Source organism: Podarcis gaigeae, assembly GCF_964106915.1.
Source record: "Podarcis gaigeae genome assembly, chromosome: 14".
NCBI lineage: Eukaryota > Metazoa > Chordata > Lepidosauria > Squamata > Lacertidae > Podarcis > Podarcis gaigeae.
This window is the reverse complement of record NC_139690.1, coordinates 40614100-40634348: the sequence shown is the minus strand read 5'-3', so window position 1 is coordinate 40634348 and position 20249 is coordinate 40614100. Positions and strand designations below refer to the sequence as shown.

At 42.3% G+C, this 20249-nt stretch overlaps 1 protein-coding gene across 5 annotated transcripts; it reads right to left on the bottom strand.

The window, feature by feature from the left end:
* Positions 1-2794: 2794 nt before the first annotated feature.
* LOC310831172 (acyl-coenzyme A synthetase ACSM3, mitochondrial-like) lies at positions 2795-19606 on the bottom strand. 5 transcript variants are annotated; one of them, XR_014557778.1, is made up of 15 exons: positions 19498-19606; positions 18177-18386; positions 14758-14968; positions 14448-14658; positions 12659-12802; positions 11071-11227; positions 10880-10959; positions 10267-10390; positions 9709-9789; positions 9126-9540; positions 7750-8717; positions 5895-5994; positions 5457-5576; positions 4305-4449; positions 2795-3597 (listed from the first exon to the last, which is right to left on the bottom strand). XR_014557778.1 is itself a non-coding variant. In XM_083711558.1 (14 exons), exons 2-14 carry the CDS (start codon positions 18360-18362, stop codon positions 4363-4365), a joined length of 1791 nt encoding a protein of 596 aa, XP_083567684.1. In that variant the 5' UTR covers positions 18363-18386; positions 19498-19606; the 3' UTR covers positions 4294-4362. The 5 variants fall into 5 exon arrangements, 3 of the variants coding, with proteins under 3 accessions (XP_083567684.1, XP_083567685.1, XP_083567686.1); XR_014557779.1 differs by having other exon boundaries at positions 7750-7877; positions 9439-9540; XM_083711558.1 differs by lacking the exon at positions 2795-3597 and having other exon boundaries at positions 4294-4449; positions 7750-7877; positions 9439-9540; positions 10207-10390.
* Positions 19607-20249: the final 643 nt, after the last annotated feature.

Genomic DNA, 20249 nt, shown 5'->3' with positions numbered 1-20249 from the left:
TGCCGTAGCGCTGTACTGTTTCCACTCATCATAGCAATTTGGGCAAAATGCCTAAAGTTAATGATGGCTTAGCATAAGTTTGTTGAGCTGCACAAAGGCCCTTGGGCATAGCTATTTAAAATATTAAAACATCTATTAAGGGATGGAGTTGTGATTCAATTTAAGCCATCGGTTAGGGCAACCACCATTCTTTGTTATGAATACATTAGGCACATTAAATCAATTTGCATAATTCTGCCTCCAAGTACCATGTTTTCAATGAATTTTGACTCCCTTGGCAAGATTGAGGAAGGATGATGGGAAATCTCAGGAGAGGACAGCATAGGGGTATAAAGGAAAAAATGCTTCTGTTTTGAGGAACAAACAGGCTGTTACCAGGTGTATCATTTAAAAGCCTCAGAAATAATAATGCGTCCCTTGAACACAGCAGAACTTACTTCTGAGTAGACAGTGTAAGGCTCCATTTACAATGCAGTCATACCTTGGTTGTTGAACGCCTCACGACTCGAATGTTTTGGTTCCCAAATGCCGCAAACCCGGAAGTAAGTGTTCTGGTCTGCAAACATTTTTCGGAAGCTGAACATCCGATGTGGCTTCCGCTTGAGTGCAGGAAGCTCCTGCAGCCAATTGGAAGCCGCGTCTTGGTTTTCGAATGTTTTCAGAAGTTGAATGGACTTCCAGAACTGATTCCATTTGAGAACCAAGGTACGGCTTTAAAGAAATAGATACGCCCTGCATTTCCAAAGAAACTGCTGGCTTTAGAAGCATTGGAATTAAAGAATTGAAAGTGTATTGGTGAGCCTTTCCTTCAAGATTATATGCCAGCATCAACATTTCCTTCATTTGGTTCAGGGATTTATTCTCCATATAAACAGGACTCCCATTTTTGCAACTACAGACATACACCATTTTTAATTGTTCTCTGAAACATGGAGGGAAAGAAAAAGGAAAACCGGGACATTCTGGGATCAAATTAGAAACTGGGATGGCTTCTGTAATTCTGGTACTGTTCTTGGAAAATGGGGACACTTGGACGGTATATAGGAGTAGTACTCAAGCCCATCATTTAGACTAGGTGTTATGTTCACCTTGTTTGTCCAGACTTGCCCTCTGCTGTGTTTGATTTTGCCTTTCTGGAACCTGAGCTGAGTCTGACTGCATTTGGGTGGTCATCCCCATAATGTGAAAGCCACTTCTGGAAATCTAGTGGAGATTTAGCACTTGTTTCTGGTGTTGATTGTTTTGAGGGGGGGGGAATCCATTTGCAACCCCATTAACTGGGAAAATTGCTTGAGTTTTGCACTGGCAAAATAAGGTTTTCCCCCACCCTTTTAAACTTTAGCACAATGTAGTGGAATGATTTATTTTTTTTAAAGCCTCAGTTCCATAACACAACATGGTGCTGCAGTGTAAAAGGAATATTAGAAACTGGGGAAGAAGTGCTAGCATTATAACCAGTAAAACTAGCACAATAATCTTTACATTTCTGGATTTGGAACTGGTGCTATTGGTATGTGATCTGGTATCTCAGGACTTGCCACAAGCCCACCCCCCATTACACCTGCCTCACTTGATGCAAACCCCATCTTCGACTGTTGGCTGGGACAGAATACTGCCCAAAACCAGGAACTGGAAACTAGAGGTGCAGCTTGCACAAGAAGGGGTGAGTGCTCTCATGTTCAAATCCTGCTTTCCTGTTGTCCACTGTGAGAACAGGATGCTGGACTAGATGGGCCATTGGCCTGATCCTGCAGGCTCTTCTTAGGTCCTTAATGCTCTTCTTACATTCTTGAACCCTGAACTGATCACCACCATGAGATGAATATGGGCAGTGAGGCATTTACTAGATAATAGGGACTGTCCTTACTGAATACGTACCTAAGATGCCTACTGAATCAGGCTAAAAGTCTAACACAGGAATGAGAAACTTTTGACCCTCCAGATGTTGCTGAGCTACAACTCCCATCAGAGGATGATGATAGTTCAACAGCATCTGGAGGACCAATGGTCCCCACATCCAGGCTCTATCTAGTCCAGCATCTTGCTTCCCATGGTGGATAACGAGGTGTCTATGGGGAAGTCCATAAGCAGGGCAATATGTTTCTGTTGTTTGTGTTGCTAAGGTGGTATCTGTGCCAAACAAGCAGAGCCTCGTCCCCTGGAGAACTCATTACCAGTGACAAATGCTTTCCTTGGGAGTCAGCTCCTATCTAGTCTTCTGCTCACTGCTCTCGTTTTGTTTAGCAAGCATGAAGCCTGAAAGGGCATGGAGATGCCCTCTGCACCCAACAGGAGTGTCCTTCTTACTCGCTATTAATGTGAGTTGCCCTTATGAGATGGAAGAAAGCTGACCTCGTCTCCCTCGCCAGCATCAATTAAAAGCTTAGTCGTTGTAGAAACACAGCATTATCCCCCAAAGTGCTGGGGTATTATAGATCCACCTGCGGGGCGGCACTTGGCACCGTTCCTTCTGGGAACTGCTGTTTGTTTGTCAGGTAATCACTCCATTGAGGTCTTTGCTGAAAGATAATTGGCAGCTTGGCCATCAGACCGGTTTGCTGTTCTCCCAGGCTGCATCTGAGCAGATGTGTTCGTGAGCTCGGCTTTGTGGCACTGAAAGAGAACCAAGGTCTTCTTGAAGACATGGGTAGCAAAGTTATTTAGAGAGGGGGCAGCTCCTTTGCCCTGTATTTCACCGAATGCTTATGATATAAACAACCAAATGAGCACACTAAGGTTGCACACGTCCTTTTGCTTCAGGTGATGTATGGTTAAAAACAACATTAAGCACAGCTTGGCAATGAACAGAGCTCTTTTTTATTTTGTTTTTGCAATTGTAACCTTGAACAGATTAAGAAATAGATGATTGGGTTCCACTGCCCATTATTAAAGTATATTCAGTAAGAAATCACAGCGCAGAAGTTGGGCACACGAAGAGGCGGATTTAGGGGAGCATGATTGGTTCGCCCGCATTGGGTGCCGAGTCAAGAGGGCGCTGAAACATTGATGCACAATGGAAGGCATGGGGAGTGCTAAATTTTGGCATTGCACAGAGCGCAGTTGAAATTTTAAAGCCCAAAGTTCGCCACTGGCACATGTTGTGCATGCAGGAGGTGCAAACAAATGAAATCTCTACTTAAAGGAGGTGATAGGAAAGATTAGGTGTAGGGGGAATTTGCGTGGTCATGTATGGGGTAAGGTGATCTCACAAACGAACTGGTTCCAAACTGTTACGGGCTAAATACACCTTTGAACTTGTTGCAGTAACCAATGGGCAGCCAGAGCAGATTTCTGAGCAGAGGTGTCATATGCAGATGGAGTTTTACTCCTGTCAGCAGCCATGCTGCAGAATTCTAGGCTAACTGCAGTTTCTGGGTCAGGTGCCAGGGAAGCCCCACACAGAGTGCATTACAGTAATCCAACCTTGAAGTGCTTTGGAAAGCGCTGATGTCAGGCTTCATGCATAGTCAGAAACCCTTTAATGTTACCGTATGCTGATAGGTGATTGGTGATGTCTAATTTGTCCCTGATGGCAAACAGTTTACATCTTCTATCTATCTATCATCTATCTATCTATCTATCTATCTATCTATCTATCTATCTAATCATCTATCATCTATCATCTATCTATCTATCATCTATCTACTGGTATCTATCTATCTATCTATCTATCTATCTATCTATCTATCTATCTATCTATCATCTATCTATCTATCTATCTATCTATCTATCATCTATCTATCATCTATCTATCTATCTATATCTATCTATCTATATCTATCTATCTATCTATCTATATCTATATCTATCTATCTATCTATCTATCTATCTATCTATCTATCATCTATCTATCTATCTATCTATCTATCTATCTATCTAATCTATCTATCTATCTATCTATCTATCTATCTATCTATCTATCTATCATCTATCTATCTATCTATCTATCTATCTATCTATCTATCTATCTATCATCTATCTATCATCTATCATCTATCTATCTATCATCTATCTATCTATCTATCTATCTATCTATCTATCTATCTATCTCTATCTATCTATCTATCTATATCTATCTATCTATCTATCTATCATCTATCATCTATCTATCATCTATCTATCTATCTATCTATCTATCTATCTATCTATCATCTATCTATCTATCATCTATCATCTATCATCTATCTATCATCTATCTATCTATCTATCTATCTATCTATCTATCTATCATCTATCTATCTATCATCCATCTATCTAATCATCTATCTATCTATCTATCTATATCTAATCTATCATCTATCTACCTCTGAGATTATTGAGACAAATAAAAACCAGTTCTTTCATCCTGATTTCAGAGTCCTGTTAGGCTTTCTCCCACTCCTTCTTCCTCAGCTGTTTCCTTTGGATTTTTCCAGAAATTGTCTTGGGCAGGTCTTGAACAAACTCTATCTGTTTTGAAAGATCAAGGAGAGAGAGAGAGGGAAAAAAATGAGCACATTTTATTGGTCATTGTAGTCATTCCTTTCCCAGGGGAAACCATGATAGAAGTGTTTAAATGACTTAGACTCAGGGTGATCCATTGAAGCTGAATGTTCGAAGATTGAGGACAGATAATAAGACGTACTTCTTCATACAGTACATACATAAGCTGTGGAATTTGCTCCCAGAAGATTACTATTATTACTTTTACTATTATTTCAAACCATAGCAGCTGGAAGCAAAAGCAAGATTAAGACACATGCTAAACAGCATTTTACCTATTAGGCATTTTACCTATTTTACCTATTAGGCATTTTACCTATTACAATTAGGACCTGACCTAATTGTGAGCATTAAGTTGCCTGTTCATCAGTGTACTTGGACCGACCTGAAGAAGGAAGACGAGACAGAGATTTTACCCAGACGTCTCGTTGTCAGAGTCCTCCTCATATACAGTTTCTTATCTACAAGATTTAAGACAGAGAACCTGCACTTTGGCCTTCAGTACATTACAGTTGAACTCTTGAACCTGGTGGAATTGAATAGTTATTTGTACAAATGTATATATCTCTTCAAGACTGATTTGAGACTGTATATTTATATATATTCTTTGAGCTTGCATTATTTGGAGTTATAGTATGTGATGCATTGAGATATTTAGCGTGCAATACACTCTCGTCCTGTATACAGAATTGTACTTGATGACATGTTAAACAACAGCAGCGTGAGGGGAGGGAGGGACGGCTGCTCTTTGGATGTCTGTACTGAGTGTCCAAGGCTTTTATTCCTAGACAGCAGTGAAGACTTCCTGACTCTGGTCTGTTGTTCAGGCTGCTCCTCCCCATCTGATCATGATTGGGCAGTTCAAATGTTGGAGTTGGCAGGCTATACCGCAGTCCAAGCCTGCTGGCTGGGGTTGCCTGTTGTTAAATCCAGCCTCAAGACTGATGCCCAGGAACCGCGAACTCTCTTCTTACCTTTCTGGGGTACTTGTAGGGAGCTGTTGTCTTCTTGACATGGTCCTGCAGCTCACAAATTAATTGGTCTTTCTCTCGTGACTCGTAAGCAGGCGACAGGACGATAAAGGCTTTTACAACCTACCACCCAAAAAAAATAAAAGAAAGGCCACAATCAATGCTTTCACAACCTACAAGATTTTGCATAAAAATGGAAATAATAATAATAATAATAATAAGCCTTTATTGTCACTACACCACCTGTGTGCAGTGAATGGATATATGTGAATGGATATGTATTCATGCAAAGTTGGGAATAACAGGCATAGTTTGAGTAGAAATACAGTGCATCTCATCATAAGGAGGGTGGGGAATGGGAAATTGTCACCAAGTGACATGTCTGCCTGCTCAGTTTGCTGTCCAGGTGCTGACTGTGGATGGTGGTCCATTTCATGTTACCTCTCCCCTGATGGGATCTGGACTGCTGACAACAGCCGATTCTGCCACTGCCGGGTGTTCCATTAAGGCATGTTCCACTTCATAGGGCCCGATACGATACCTAACAAGGAGGAGCCATAGCTCAACATGAGGACACATGCTTTGCATACCAAGAGTCGCAAGTTAAATTCTTTTCTGGACGCTTCACCCCCCCCCCAAATACCGCAGAAGTGGAGAAGGGCAACAAAAACAATGAAGATGATAGAGCAATTCCTCTAGCAGGAAAGGTTATAACATTTGGGATGTCTTGGTTTGGAGAAAAGTCCTTTCTGGGTGCCTGCTAAAGATGCTCCTCTTTCCACAAGCCTTCTTTTAAAAAAAAAAATCAATGCAAAATTACAACAAAAATTACAAACATTGAATCCAAAATAAAACAGTACAAACAAGAAAAAAAAACACAAGAGAAAAAAGAACACAAAAAACAAAAACACACACCTACAAATAAAGCCATAGCATCATTCTAGTCTAATCATTACATACATATTGACTTCCTTCCTTTGTTCTAAGACCTCGGAATTTTTACTCTTTCTAAGTTGTTGTGTCTAATGTAGATTACCTCTATCTTTACACTTTTTACACCATTTTTCTCTTTGTTTAACCCTGCATAGCTTCATTCATTACATACCGATATGCTTACTCCTTTCCACGTGCCTTCTAAAGTCTGTCTCTGCTCTGAATTTGAATTGATTTGAAGTATGTTGCTTGGAATTGGTTTTTGTCAGGTGGCTGCCAGCAACTCCCATGGCTGGTTGCCCAGGAACGTACAAAGACAAAGAAAAGTTTCTTGCCACCCGTTTTTTATTCAATATTTACAGAGAGAGGCTTTGGAACACAGCCTCTTGGATAATGGCATTGTCCCAGTGAATCTCCACCCCCCTTCTCTCCCACCTCCTCTGTGGGTGCCTGTCTTTGAGGTCTTTGCTCTCCTACTTTTAAGGCTCGCCGGGTTCTGGGAGATGGTGGGTCTGGAATGCTTTCTAGTGACAACATGTCAACCAGCTGCTCCTGCTCTGCCTGCTCATCCTCTCCCATTATTTCCCAACTTCTCCCTTCATCTACCTCTGAGCTGTGACCTCCCTCAAACCCCTGTTGTAATTCTGAACTGTCTTCTTCTTCTCTGGAAAGGTCAGGCTGGGGAGGTGGTCTCCACCATTTCACCTCAGCCCAGTCCTTGACAGTTTTTATATTTATAACCTTTTAAAATATTGTTTTTCTGGGGCAGTTAACAGGTATGGCACTGTTCACATGTGGTGTATTTTTTTAGCTGTGATGTGAAACCAGTTTGATCTCTGCCAACAATTTTTTAACATGGTATTTTACTGTTTCATGTTTGAGAGTTGCCCAGAGACTGGTGTGCATGGGGTGACCTGTATGCATGATGTAAATTGGGGGTGGGGAGCCTCAGGCCCAGGAGCCAGATACAGCCCTGCAGGCCTCTCCATTTGGCCCTCAGGACTCTCCCCCGGACACACTCCTTGCTGGCCATGATTTGCATCATCCTTGAATGCTATTGCCTTGCTAGAATGTGACTTTGAACATCAATAATGCCTCTTGCTTTCCTGGATGGAAGCTAAAGAAGGGTGTTTGAAAGTACATGCAGAAACTAACCTGCTTTAGGTAAAATGTACATTTGTTGCTGCACCTCTTTTTGCTTCTGGCCCTACCCACCTCTGGCATGTGGCCTCTGGAAGGTCGCCAGGAAGAAATGTGGCCCTCAGATTGAAAAATCTCCCCCACCTCTGCTGCAAATAAAATGACTCAAAATTTGAGTCATTTTCTTTATGGGCACTCCCAAGTGCCCATAAAATAGGCTTACCCAGCAGATAAGATGACATCATCAGCTCTTGCCACAAATCGGATGTAGCCATCTTCATCCATGATCCCTCGGTCCCCAGTGATGTAGAAGTCTCCACGTTCTGTGGAGGCTGTTTTCTCAGGGTCATCCTAAGAACAATGCAGCAGAAATCACTAAAGCCAAAGAGGGAAACATTTATCTCTCGATTCCGGCAACTTCAAGGGGTGTCCTGCCCTTGTGAAGGGCCTGTCGCAGATCTAGCAACACAGACAGAATGTTCTCCTACCACAACAAATTCAGTGTGTGTGTGTGTGTGTTTGGTGGGTGAGGAGTTGGCTCTCACATTTGGTTTGCCGGAGATGTCAAAGATGTACGCAAGAAAGCAGGAGCATCAAGCTGGGGCTTAATGATGTCTCAGTCTCTCCCGTCTCCACAACATTCATACATTTGTCAATATCATTCTAAAGAGTCCTGCTGGATCTGATAAAAGGTCTTTCTATTCTTGTACACCCTCCCATTGCTGCTCCCATCAACTGATGGTCATATTATGGTTTTGCAAGTCAATTTGAGTCATTTTATTGTGGAAAGCAACAAATAATAATAATAACATCCTCCATGAATTTGGTGAATACCCTTTAAAACTTTTACTTACTTTTAAGAATCCATAAATTACACTTTCATCCAAAAACTTCTTTCCAGGAAGGCAGCTTCCGTAAGCATTGAAAGACCTTCCTCTTTCAACAGTCCTTTAAATGGATATATTTCTTACCTCAATTGACATCAGTACTGGAACTATTTTTTTTTTAAAAAAATGTTTCTAGAGGTGAAATTGATTGCTTTTACATTCTTGAATGGTTTTGAAATAGGGAATTGTTTTTAAGTTGTTTGCTTTTTGGTCACAAGTGTCTTATAATTGTGTATTTTATTTTTGCCACCTGCCCTGGGACCTTAAATGAATGAACAAAAATGGACAAAAATATTTTAAAAAACTCAGCGCATGTTAGTGGTTTCAGAACTCATAGGGTTAAGGAGTTCTGGATGATGTCTGTCCATTCCTGAGGCGTGACTCAGAAGGAGGGAGGAGTTGTTCCTCACTGCCTGTTTGTCTCTGAAGGAGACGGAAGCAGCCATGAGTGCTCGGAGCCCAGGGAAAGTCTGAACAGTTCTGTTTATTGTTTTACTGCTGTAATAAAGACTGATAAATAAACACACTAATGTCTGGGTGTGTTTGAAACTTTTAAACACCGAGAAGCAACAGCTCCGCTGTGTTTACTCTGCATGCGTGGCGAATGGGAGAATCGGAGCAGCAAAGAGGCGCAGCTAGAAGGGAAACGTGCCGGGCTCCAGGACGATTAAGCTACGGCTAATTGGGGTCGTAAACCAATTAGCTACGCCACGCCAATAGCGCATTAAGCAAGAATGCAGAAAAATGAAGCCAGTAGTTCTTGGTGAAGTCTTTGTCCTCCTAGTGTCTGCTGAGGAAACACTCGTGATCATATATTCCTTGAATAATGCCCAACCATTTGAAAGGGTCCCGTCTTACCAGGAGTGCCAGCTTGGCCCTGCGACCGTGGGTGCCTGGGGCCATGGGTGCCATGCAGCGTGCATGGCCCTGGCACCGAAATTTGTGGGTGCCCAGCCCCTTTGTGGGGAATTTTGTGGGTGCTCAGGCACCCAGGGCCTCAGGGAGTTGGCACCTATGCTCCTTACCAAGTAGCCAGAGAAGAGACCCAAGGGCCTTTGGGGTTTGATTTTAACAGCAATGTCTCCTTCTTCTCCAGGAGGCAGGCGATTGCAATGATCATCTATTATCTAGAAAGAAAGATAAACAAGGGTGGGTTATGCAAGCTTTTCCATTTTGTCATTTTAGCTGAGTGTTAAGTTTTACTGGAATATGGTATCGTGATATTAAATCATACAACATGGGCTGTTACAACCAGGATGACCATTATGACTCCCCTGTGTTATAAACATGCCTACCTGGACATCAAAGGGATGAGATGATGGTCCAATAAACCCCGGCTTGACTTTCATATCCTTCGGGGTTGAACAAAGTATGGTCTGAGGAAAAAATGGTAGATGTGCAATCAGCTCTCTCTCCCCCCCCTCTCTCTGTGTAACTATGGATTTTAATGAATTAGATAAATTCTAGTTGACTTTAACTATCTGCCTCTTTACCGATTTGGGAAAGGATCATACAAGCTGGACCTGCAAAAAAAATTGCACCGTGAAGTCTTCTTGCAAAGGATTCCAAAAACCAACAGCCACATTCTTTTACAGGGTATTCCATTCCATTCCCTCACCCCACCCAATCAGATATTCTTGGCATCACATTGAGCCTGGGCTTCTGGGTGTCAATTTCCCCCCGTTTCTACCTGTGCAGACAAATCATGAATGTGCTGCATAAGAATTATGTATGATCAATATGGACTGAGGGACATATCAAAGTTTCGGAGTTGGGGGGGGAAGCATGCATACAGATTTGATAGGCTTCTGTTGCTCATTGGCATATATGTTTGTGTCTGAATGCAAACATACAGTCTCTGTTTGCCCATAGCCTTCACGGATTACTATTCCTGTATGAGCTTTCCACTGCTCAATCACTTCAAGGTTGGTTGGCTCCCCACCACTCAGGCATCGTCTCAGACTCTTGAACTGGTATCTGAACAAGGATATGAAGAAGCATTTAGTCTTCCTAAAAAGAGACAACCATTTTAATTCTACCAGATCTGACTTTTATCTAGAACACATGGAAAAGCAAAGAATGAGTGGCGCCAATTTGGCCTCAGCTGGATCCACACTCTGAGAATTTTATAGATATAGAGGTAAAATTGAAAAGGGGAGGGACAACAAAAGAGTCAGCCAGCAGAGGCTGGTCTATTCAGGCAAATTGTGCAGTGCCCCATCAAAGTCTACCCTCAGTCATCTCCCATAGAGTTCTTACTTAGAACCAGTAGGGGAGTTTTTTCTCTATTATTGGCTCTTTGGCGCCACCTACTGTTAGCCTCCCTGTCTTTTGCCCAACCAGTTCCAACAGGCACCAGCCATCACTGGACTCAAGCCAGGCAGAGTGACTTTGAAGTGAGTGAAACAAACAGGAATCAAGTTACTCTAGGGTGGAGTTCTAGAAATCACAGCCAGGTAGTTGTACCTGCTAACGTCGTGCTGCAGAAGCATACGGAAAATAGTTGGGGTGCCACAGAATATCGTCACTGGATACTTGGAGAGAGTCTAGGGGGGGAAAGCACACACACTCCAAATGCATCATGTGATTCGGGAGGTCTCACACATCTTATATTTTACATGCTTCCTGCCTTTCGAATAGGGCAATGTTAGCCTTACATTGAGGACGGTCGTTGGCTCGAACTGGAACATGCCATGCTGAAAGACACATGCCCCTAGCATCCATGTAGGATACAAATTACTGAAGACAAACTTGATCCAGCCTGTGTCGGAGAAACCCCACATCAAATCTGAAGCTTTCAGGTCCATCCAGTTCCTGTTAATAAGGAGGCAAACAAGTGTAATATAAGATGGGGAACACTTGGTTTGTCAGCTGTACATGTGAAGAAAAGAAGAAGACCTAATAATATTCTAGGCTGCATCAACAGAAGTATAGCGTTCAGATCAAGGGAAGGAATAGTGCTGTTCTATTCTGCCTTGGTCAGACTACACCTGGAATACTGTGTCCAATTCTGGGCACCACAATTTAAGGATGTTGACAAGCTGGAACATGTACAGAGGAGGACAACCAAGATGATCAAGGGTCTGGAAACCAAGCCCTATGAGGAACGGTTGTGGGAGTTGGGCATGTTTAACCTGAAAAAGAGGAGACTGAGAGGCGATGTGCTAGCCATCTTCAAATATCTAAAGGGTTGTCACATGGAAGAAGGAGCAAGCTTGTTTTCTCCTTCTCTAGAGGGTAAGACCCAAACCAATGGCTACAAGTCACAGGAAATGAGATTCTGACTAAACATCAGGAAGAACTTTGTGGTGGTAAGAGCTGTTCAACAGACTCCCTCAGGAAGTTGTGGACTCTCCTTCATTGGAGGTTTTTATGCAGGGATTGGATGGCCATCTGCCATGGATGCTTAACTGACATTCCTGCATTGTAGGAAATTGGACTAGATACTCTTGCCAACTCTACAGTTCTATGATAGGTGCCCTAGAATTACATTTAATTAAATAGCCAATGTCTGAGGGCCACATGAGATGTAATACAAAGTCATATGTGGTCAGATCTTTTGGTTTTAAGACTTAAAGAACAGCAACTGCTGGGATGTGAGGTTTGGGGGGAGGGATGACTTTAAGCTGATCAAGGTTGGGCAATATCTCAGATTTAAACAACCTCCCTGAAACTGTGATTAGCTGTGTTGGCAGTGTTTGGTGAGATGTTCGCCAACCTCAATTGTTTTAAAAAAGGATTAGACATCTTCACAGAGGATAAGGCTCGTCTAAAGACTGCTGTGTCCTATCTCTATGTTGTAGGTAGCACACCTCTGAATACCAGTTGCTAGGAAGTACAAGTAGGGAAAGCACTATTGCACTCAGATCCTGCTTGGAGGCTTCTTATGGGCTTCCGACTGGACACAATGGCCTGTTCTAGCAGGTTCCTTTTAACGTTCTGAACATGTTCCAGTTCCACAATATCCTTTTTGAGGTGAGGTGGCCAGAAATGTACATAGCACCCCAAGTGTGGTCACACCATAGATTTGCATAATAACACCAGCAAGCCACCCCAGCTGTGTCCAGTTGCCCTACTTTGGGTATCCGAGGATTGACACTTTATTGTGGTTCAAGCTTTTTGGGGAGGCCATAGTTACTGCACATGATGACTTCTGCCACAATGAAATTGTCACTCTTCAACCCTCATATAGGACTCTCTGTTGTGTTTCCTGCACCTAAAGATTTAGAAAGGGATAGGAGATACCTTCCGGTACTTGCTAGTCCAATCCCCAAGCTGCTGCAGGAATGTTCCACCATTTTGGGATAACCCGTGGTTCCACTGGTGAAGTAGATGATCATTGGATCTTCACTCCTTGTTTTAACAGGCTGGTGATCATCACCTGCAGCTCTTTAAAGTAGAGAAGCAGGTATGTAAAAGTGGACTAGGTGTGGTCAAAATGGTTTATGATCTTGCAAGCTCAAATTGTGAAATTCTTTTAGGATTTGGATGTATCTGTTACCAAATGGTTCAGTTACAGAAGCATTCCACTTTGTGCATGGATAGAGCTGTTTTGGCTACGTAAAGATCAACACTCTTCTCTGAACAGTAGAAATAGAGGAACATCTCCCACAACATCTGGTAGCATCCAATAAGTGGTTCTGTTATGTAATGCTTTCCTTTGTCCTGAACTTGTTGTTGGTCAATTTTATTTTTATTCGTTTATGAGAGGCATTTTTATACTAATTGAGTAGCATGGGGATTTGGCTTCTGGTGTGCATGACCAGACTACAAATGAGAAAATGAATATGTGGGACCTGCAGCAAAATGTTGCAGTACAGAGCCCTCATCCATAAGACTCCATTATGATCTACATCAGTTTCTCATTCTTCCAGTCTTAAGTTCTGCATCAGTTTGTGATATTTTTTTTTAAGCCCTCGTGAAAATTCTCCCAAGGTTTTAGTGGACATTTTCTCTCAAAATACATATTTTTTGCACACACCTTTGCCTGTTTGGTCCATTTTTGCAAGTGATGTTTCCTCACACAATGGTTTGTGGCTGTAATTTTCACCAATGTGTGCATATTTATGCACACGCTGTATGCATTTCTGTACACAGTATTTGGTGGGACAATTGCATCACAATTTTCAGAGAAGTTGAAAACGGCTGCCTTTGAGTTCACATATTGTTTCAGAAAATGTGAATTAGGTAGTTTCACACTAAAATCTGAAGCAAACCAGATTCCTCCCCCATCCCTTTGCATGATCTTGTTCTTCTCCAGCAGAAAAAATGTATCAGGCCAGCCCTACTGAATGGGTGACAAGGTTTTGCAAGCACTGGTTATTTTCTTTATTGTTTTCCAGGCCAAATCCCTCATACCCTCCATTTATTGCAGGGCAACAATATCTATCACCCCTGAAAATTGACCACGGTGCCTGGGGCACAACATCTGGAAGCAATATCACCATGGCCACCTCCCTGGTATAATAATAATAATAAAATAATAATAATAATAATAATAATAATAATAATAATAATAATAATAATAATGCATACCCCTCCCATCTGACTGGGTTGCCCCAGCCACCTTGAGTGGCTTCCAACATACAGTCATACCTTGGTTTCCAAACAGCTTAGTTCTCAAACCTTTTGGCTCCTGAATGCTGCAAACCCGGAAGTGACTCTTTTGGTTTGTGAACTATTTTTGGAAGCTAAACGTCTGATGGGGCTTCTGTGGCTTCCGATTGGCTACAGGAGCTTCCTGCAGCCAATCAGAAGCCGCACTTTGGTTTCCAAACATTTTAGAAGTTGAACGGACTTCTGGAATGGATTCTGACTTCCAAGGTACGACTGTATATTAAAACACAATAAAACATTAAACATGTAAAAAAAAAAAACACTCTCCCATACAGGGCTGCCTTCAGATGTCTTCTAAAAGCTGTATAGTTACTTATCTCCTTTATCTCCTGTCTAGAGGATGAAGATTGCGGGTTTTTTTGTATCTCACTCTTTGACTGATCCCTGACTTGCTTAACAAGGCAGCAGAGATTCTCACTTCAGCAGGTCATGGAAGTTCAGCCATCCTTCTCTGCTGGTGCCTTTGGAGACCAACATCCGAGTTTTCAGGAACTGGCAATCAGATGCAAGAGAGTCGATCAATGGAGCCAAGGCGTCGTTTGTAACTATACATTTGGCCCAAGACTTTTGGAGCCGGTACAAGATGTCTTGAGCAGTCAACAGGGTCGTGGCTGGGATGAAGGTGACACCTAGGAGCAAAACAAAGTGTGATTAAAAGAGAGGAGAGGAAGACACAGCAAAAAATGGATCTTTCTGTTGGTTCCTAGCACAGAGAGGGCTTCACTCACCTGCTCTGATGCAGCCCACACTGATCAGCCACCACTCAGGCACCCTGGGGAGGATGATGATGATTCGGTCTCCTTTCTGCAGTTTGCAGGCTTTGGAGAGGACGTTGGCTGCTTTCCTGGATAAGAATGCCAGCTCCTCAAAGCTCCACTGCACCTCCTCGCCTTTCCCACTTACCCACCAAAGAGCGGGATTGGAAGGTCTCTTTCCATCCTATCAGGTACAAAAGATGAAAAAGTATATGGGGGATAGTTATTCGTTTTACAGCACAGGAAGCTGCCTGATACTGATTCAGACCATAGATCTATATAGTTCAGCATCTTCTACATTGACTGGTAGCAGCCCTCCAGGGTTTCCAATGGAAGTCTTTCCCAGCTTTATGTGGAGATGCTGTCAGGGACCATGTTGAGCAGGGCTGCACTGAGAAGGAATGGTGGGAGTTTTCCCCTCCTCCTGCTCCTGAATCTTCTCAGAAGCTCTGGAGCCAAGTGAGAATCCCAGGTAAGATCCTCCCTCTATTGTGTGGGCAGGTAATCCCTCCCCTACCTGGTCTGGTCTCCTTGGCAATGCTTCCCCCAGGTGGGATTGGACAACTGACTGGGGTAGGCGGAGACCTCCAGGTATCCCACCTGAGGGAAGGCAAAGCCAAGCCTATACTGATGGAGCCGCTGCAGATCCAGGGGCTGTGCGCGTCCACGCAAAGGGCGCCCCCCGTTTTATGCGGGGAGCAGTCATTCCCCTCCTCCTGCTCCTGAATCTTCTCAGAAGCAGGAGGACAGTATAGATTTGGAACAGCGGTTTGCAGAGGGGCATAGTTCAGAAGGCAGAAGCTGGGAAATACTGGATGGGGAACAGCTAGGAGAAGAAACACTGGAAGAGAGAGGGTTAACAGATTCACAGTTGTGGGACAGCATTCCTCCGCTCAGCCCAAGGTCAAGAAGGGCTCCGAAAGTGTCAGAACAGAAAGCACAGAGGGTACTGTGAGCGTTAAACGCCCGTTTGCAGATAGTAAACTCGTTTACAGCAGAATGCAGCAGAAGCAACTGTGGTTGGAATAGTAACATGAAAGGTTTTATTTATAAAACAAAACAAGACGACTCTCACATCCATCCTCTTCAGCAGAGGAGCAGAGAGAGAGGAGACCTTTAAATAGTTCCCATTCTCATAAATCAATTAAGTAATTAAAGGCAACCCGCAACATTCTGCAATGTGAGACTGAGACATTACAATACTAGCAGGTACAAGCTCAGATTACAAGACGTAGGAATGACGAAGATTAATAGGGATGGAAGGGGGTGTGATCCTTAATTGGGAGACCACCATTTCTAGGAGCTGAGTTCTTTGTTCTCTCGCTGTGATTATTAAAGTTTCTAACTGGTAAGAAGACTCATTTTCCTTTGTCCTGCTTAACTACTGCCACGGGGGGGGGGGGGGGGGGAGGAAGCCAATGCCCTGAAGCCTGACAGATGCCGGGGAATGAACCTGGCACCTTCTGTATGCAGAATAGAAGCCCTTACCCAAAAATCTATCTACTGTTTGTCCAACAAGAAGCCTCTAAGCTGTTTACAGAAAAGAATATAAGCCATTCACAAGTAAATACCGATAAATACTGATTGGTATTTATACGACATACAAAATATGTCGGCATAACATTTACCAAACTATAGATAAAATACAACAATGAACATGAAATGGACTTTTATTCTGACGTCGCATTCCAATTCAAACTTATTTTGGAGAAAGTCTTGTTGAGTACAGTGGCAGGGATCTAATTCTGAACCATGTGGATAGGCTTGGCAAGATCCCATATTTCCCCATCAGTTTGCAGTTTTTTTTATTTTTAAATCCTCATGAAAATTCATCAGTATTTTAGCACAAATTTATCCTGATATAAACATTTTCGAAAGCAATTTCCCCTCATATAATGCATATTTGCATGCTATTTTCACCAAAATATAATCTAATAGCTTTAAATTAGTATATGCATGTCTGTACAAATTATTTGTCTGGAGGGCCACATTGCAAAATTTGGAAAACTGCAAATTTTGAAGGATGGCTTCATTTGGTTTGAACCTTGTTTCAGGAAATGCAAATTACCTAAGTCTGCCTTTAAATTCAGACTGAATCAGCTTCCTGCTCCCACCCCTATTTTCACTTCCTTGATAGTGGCATGAATGCCGTATTAAATCAATGTCTCGCCCAGGTGTATTCTTTATGCTAGAAGTAAGTTAATAGCACTATCAACTGTGTCCTAAGAAATACTGCAGTTCAAAGGAGGGTAACCCTGATTAAGGAACTAACATGATGGAGAGATTTGATCAGTTGCTCAAGTCCATTCTAAGGTTAATAATAATAATAATTTATTATTTATACCCCGCCCATCTGGCTGCGTTTCCTCAGCCACTCTGGTCGGCTCCCAATTGAGTGTTAAAAACAATACAGCATTAAATATTAAAAACCTCCCTAAACAGGGCTGCCTTCAGATGTCTTTTAAAGATAGGATAGCTGCTTATTTCCTTCACACCTGAAGGGAGGGCGTTCCACAGGGTGGGCACCACTACCGAGAAGGCCCCCTGTCTGGTTCCCTGTAACCTCATTTCTCGCAATGAGGGAACCACCAGAAGGCCCTTGGCACTGGATCTCAGTGTCATAGCTGTCAACCTTCCCTTTTTTTGCGGAAAATTCCCTTATTCCAGTGCCGTTTCCCGCTGCTTCCCGCTGCTATCCTGGATTGTTAGACATCCCGTAGACTGTCCCCGGGACAGGTGAGGCTGCTGATCCCTTATTTTCGAGGCTGCTGATCCCTTATTTTCAAATCTGAAATTTGACAGCTATGCTCAGTGTCTGGGCTGAACGATGGGGGTGGAGACGCTCCTTCAGGTATACTGGACCGACGCCATTTAGGGCTTTAAAGGTCAGCACCAACACTTTGAATTGTGCTCTGAAATGTACTTGGAGCCAATGCAGATCTCTCAGGACCAGTATTATGTGGTCCCGGCGGCCACTCCCAGTCACCAGTCTAGCTGCCGCATTCTGGATTAATTGCAGTTTCCGGGTCACCTTCAAAGGTAGCCCCACGTAGAGCACATTGCAGTAGTAATGCATTTCTGTCTATGGGATGACATGATATTATTAGATGGTTTCATTTGTTACCTATAGAGTAATGTTATATGTGCCAGTAGTAAGAAAGCTACCGGTATTTTTTTAAAAAAACAACAGTGTTGATTGCCAAAGGGGCATTTTAATTTAAAAGATTCAGGGCATTTTACAATTTTAAGTTTAGATGATTTGTGTATTGGAAAATTGATGCTCACTTCCACCTGGATTAATTGTTTTTGTTCCAATGACTGTTGACTCTAAACAGCAAAGAATGGCTGGCTGATAATATTAGGAAGAAATCATGACAGACAGAGTTTCATACCTTCTCCTTTTGGCTCCATTTATCCACCACATCGCTTGCGAAATTGAAATGCTCAGGCACATTCTTGTAGAGAGCTTCATAGTCGGAGAAATCCAAATCTGGAGATCCACTGCAAGGTTGACTTTTAATTCTATAGGGCAATTTGGAGGCACTCAGAGATTTTAAAAGCCTGGAGAGATGCTTCATTGCAACTGCTGTCAATGATCTTGCCTTGATGGAAAACCAAAAGGATAAAAAAAGAACATTCCAAATTCTGATCAAGGACAGAAAACAAAACGGACACTGATGTCGTCGTATATGGAAAAGAAAGACGGATGCAACGATGCAACTGGAACGATGAAATGGAAATGCAACTTCACTCCAGATCCAGGATCTTTCTTCAGGGTGGAAATTAAGAGCTCAAAGTATTCGTTCCTTCAGTCCCATGCTGAAAATAGGAGGCTAACCGTAGGCTAACTACAATGGACCCCATCGATAAAGTGTGCAAGTGGTAGACCGGAATGCACCAAAGTTAGCTGTTCACGAGCATCAACTAGACTTTATGTTTGTGGGTGGCAGAGGGTAGATAATGTCAACTGCTTACTGAATATTGGTGATTTGTTATATGGTGTTGCATCAAGCAATTGTTACACCACACTTCCCAGTGCATTTTCTAGCTCTGTTTTCTTATAGCAAAAAGTCCAGTGGGCAGGGTCTGGTCTCTTGAACAAGATAACCAAATCAGGTTTAAATGCACAACCTGAGTTTGCTCTGATCCATTAAAAAAATGGTTGTGTTTAAAGTTGTTCTTTTTTAAAAAAAAATACCTGGAAGAAAATATTACTCATAGCTCATTTCAGTCGGACTGCTTTTGTGACTATCTTTAGTTGGGCTCTGGAACCTACCGTATTTTTTGCTCTATAAGACTCACTTTTCCCCTTCTAAAAAGTAAGGGGAAATGTGTGTGTGTCTTATGGAGCGAATGCAGGCTGCGCAGCTATCACAGAAACCAGAACAGCAAGAGGGATTGCTGCTTTCACTCTGCAGCGATCCCTCTTGCTATTCTGGCTTTTGAGATTCAGAATATTTTTTTTCTTGTTTTCCTCCTCCAAAAACTAGGTGCGTCTTGTGGTCTGCTGCGTCTTATAGAGCGAAAAATACTGTATATATTTATGTCAGATTAGATTGTTTCATTGTTAGATGCATACCTATAGGTCTGAAATTCAGAAATCCCATTTACTGCCATCTGAGTTTGCTAAAGGAAACTTCTTAAGTTTTTTTTCAGACTGGAACAAGAAATAGTATAATATATATATATATATATATACCTGTACATACTTACCACATCCTACACTCTGGGAAGAAGTGCAAAAGGAATATCACCAGAGTTTAAGAGAGTCAGATTTAGCTGAAAATGTTTAAGCTTTAAGAACATAAACATTAACTTTTACTCCATTCAGGGACATTGGGCAACCTTTTTCTACAATTGTTCTGCAATCTGGTGTTAATGTTCTACTAGATTGTCACTTATATCCCAAAGCGCTCCCTTAGTCCATTAATTTATGTTAAAATATTTGTAAAATAAATTAATGGATGAGAGAGACTGGTCAGCAAGAGGATAGGTTAGGCTTTATTTTGCTTTAACAAAATATCTGTCTAAGATGAATGCTGACCTCACACCCAGTTGCTGGAGGGGGTGCAATGGAATGGCTACCTTTGTCTACCTTTGGATCTGCCTTGGGTGTCTTGGGTGAAGTTTTCCAACAAATCTCCGCTATTGTTTGTCAGATCCTTCCCCTTGACCCTGGTTTGGTTTGCGCTCTATCTTCCTGAATAACATGAATGATTTAACCCCCAAAGACTTGATTTTATTTCTTCCTTTGGCTACTAAGATGGAAATAGCTCACCACTGGAAACATAATTCTATGTTCTCTCTGGAGGGAGAGTGAAGTCTAGAATTTGGTATTCCAAGAAAAACTTGATCCATTGAAAGAGGCTTCTCAGAGGACTGATAGAATCTGAAAAATCTGAAAATATGCTGTTCTTGACTTACGGTACCTCATACAACCTGAATGTACTAAATATCCTCTGAGA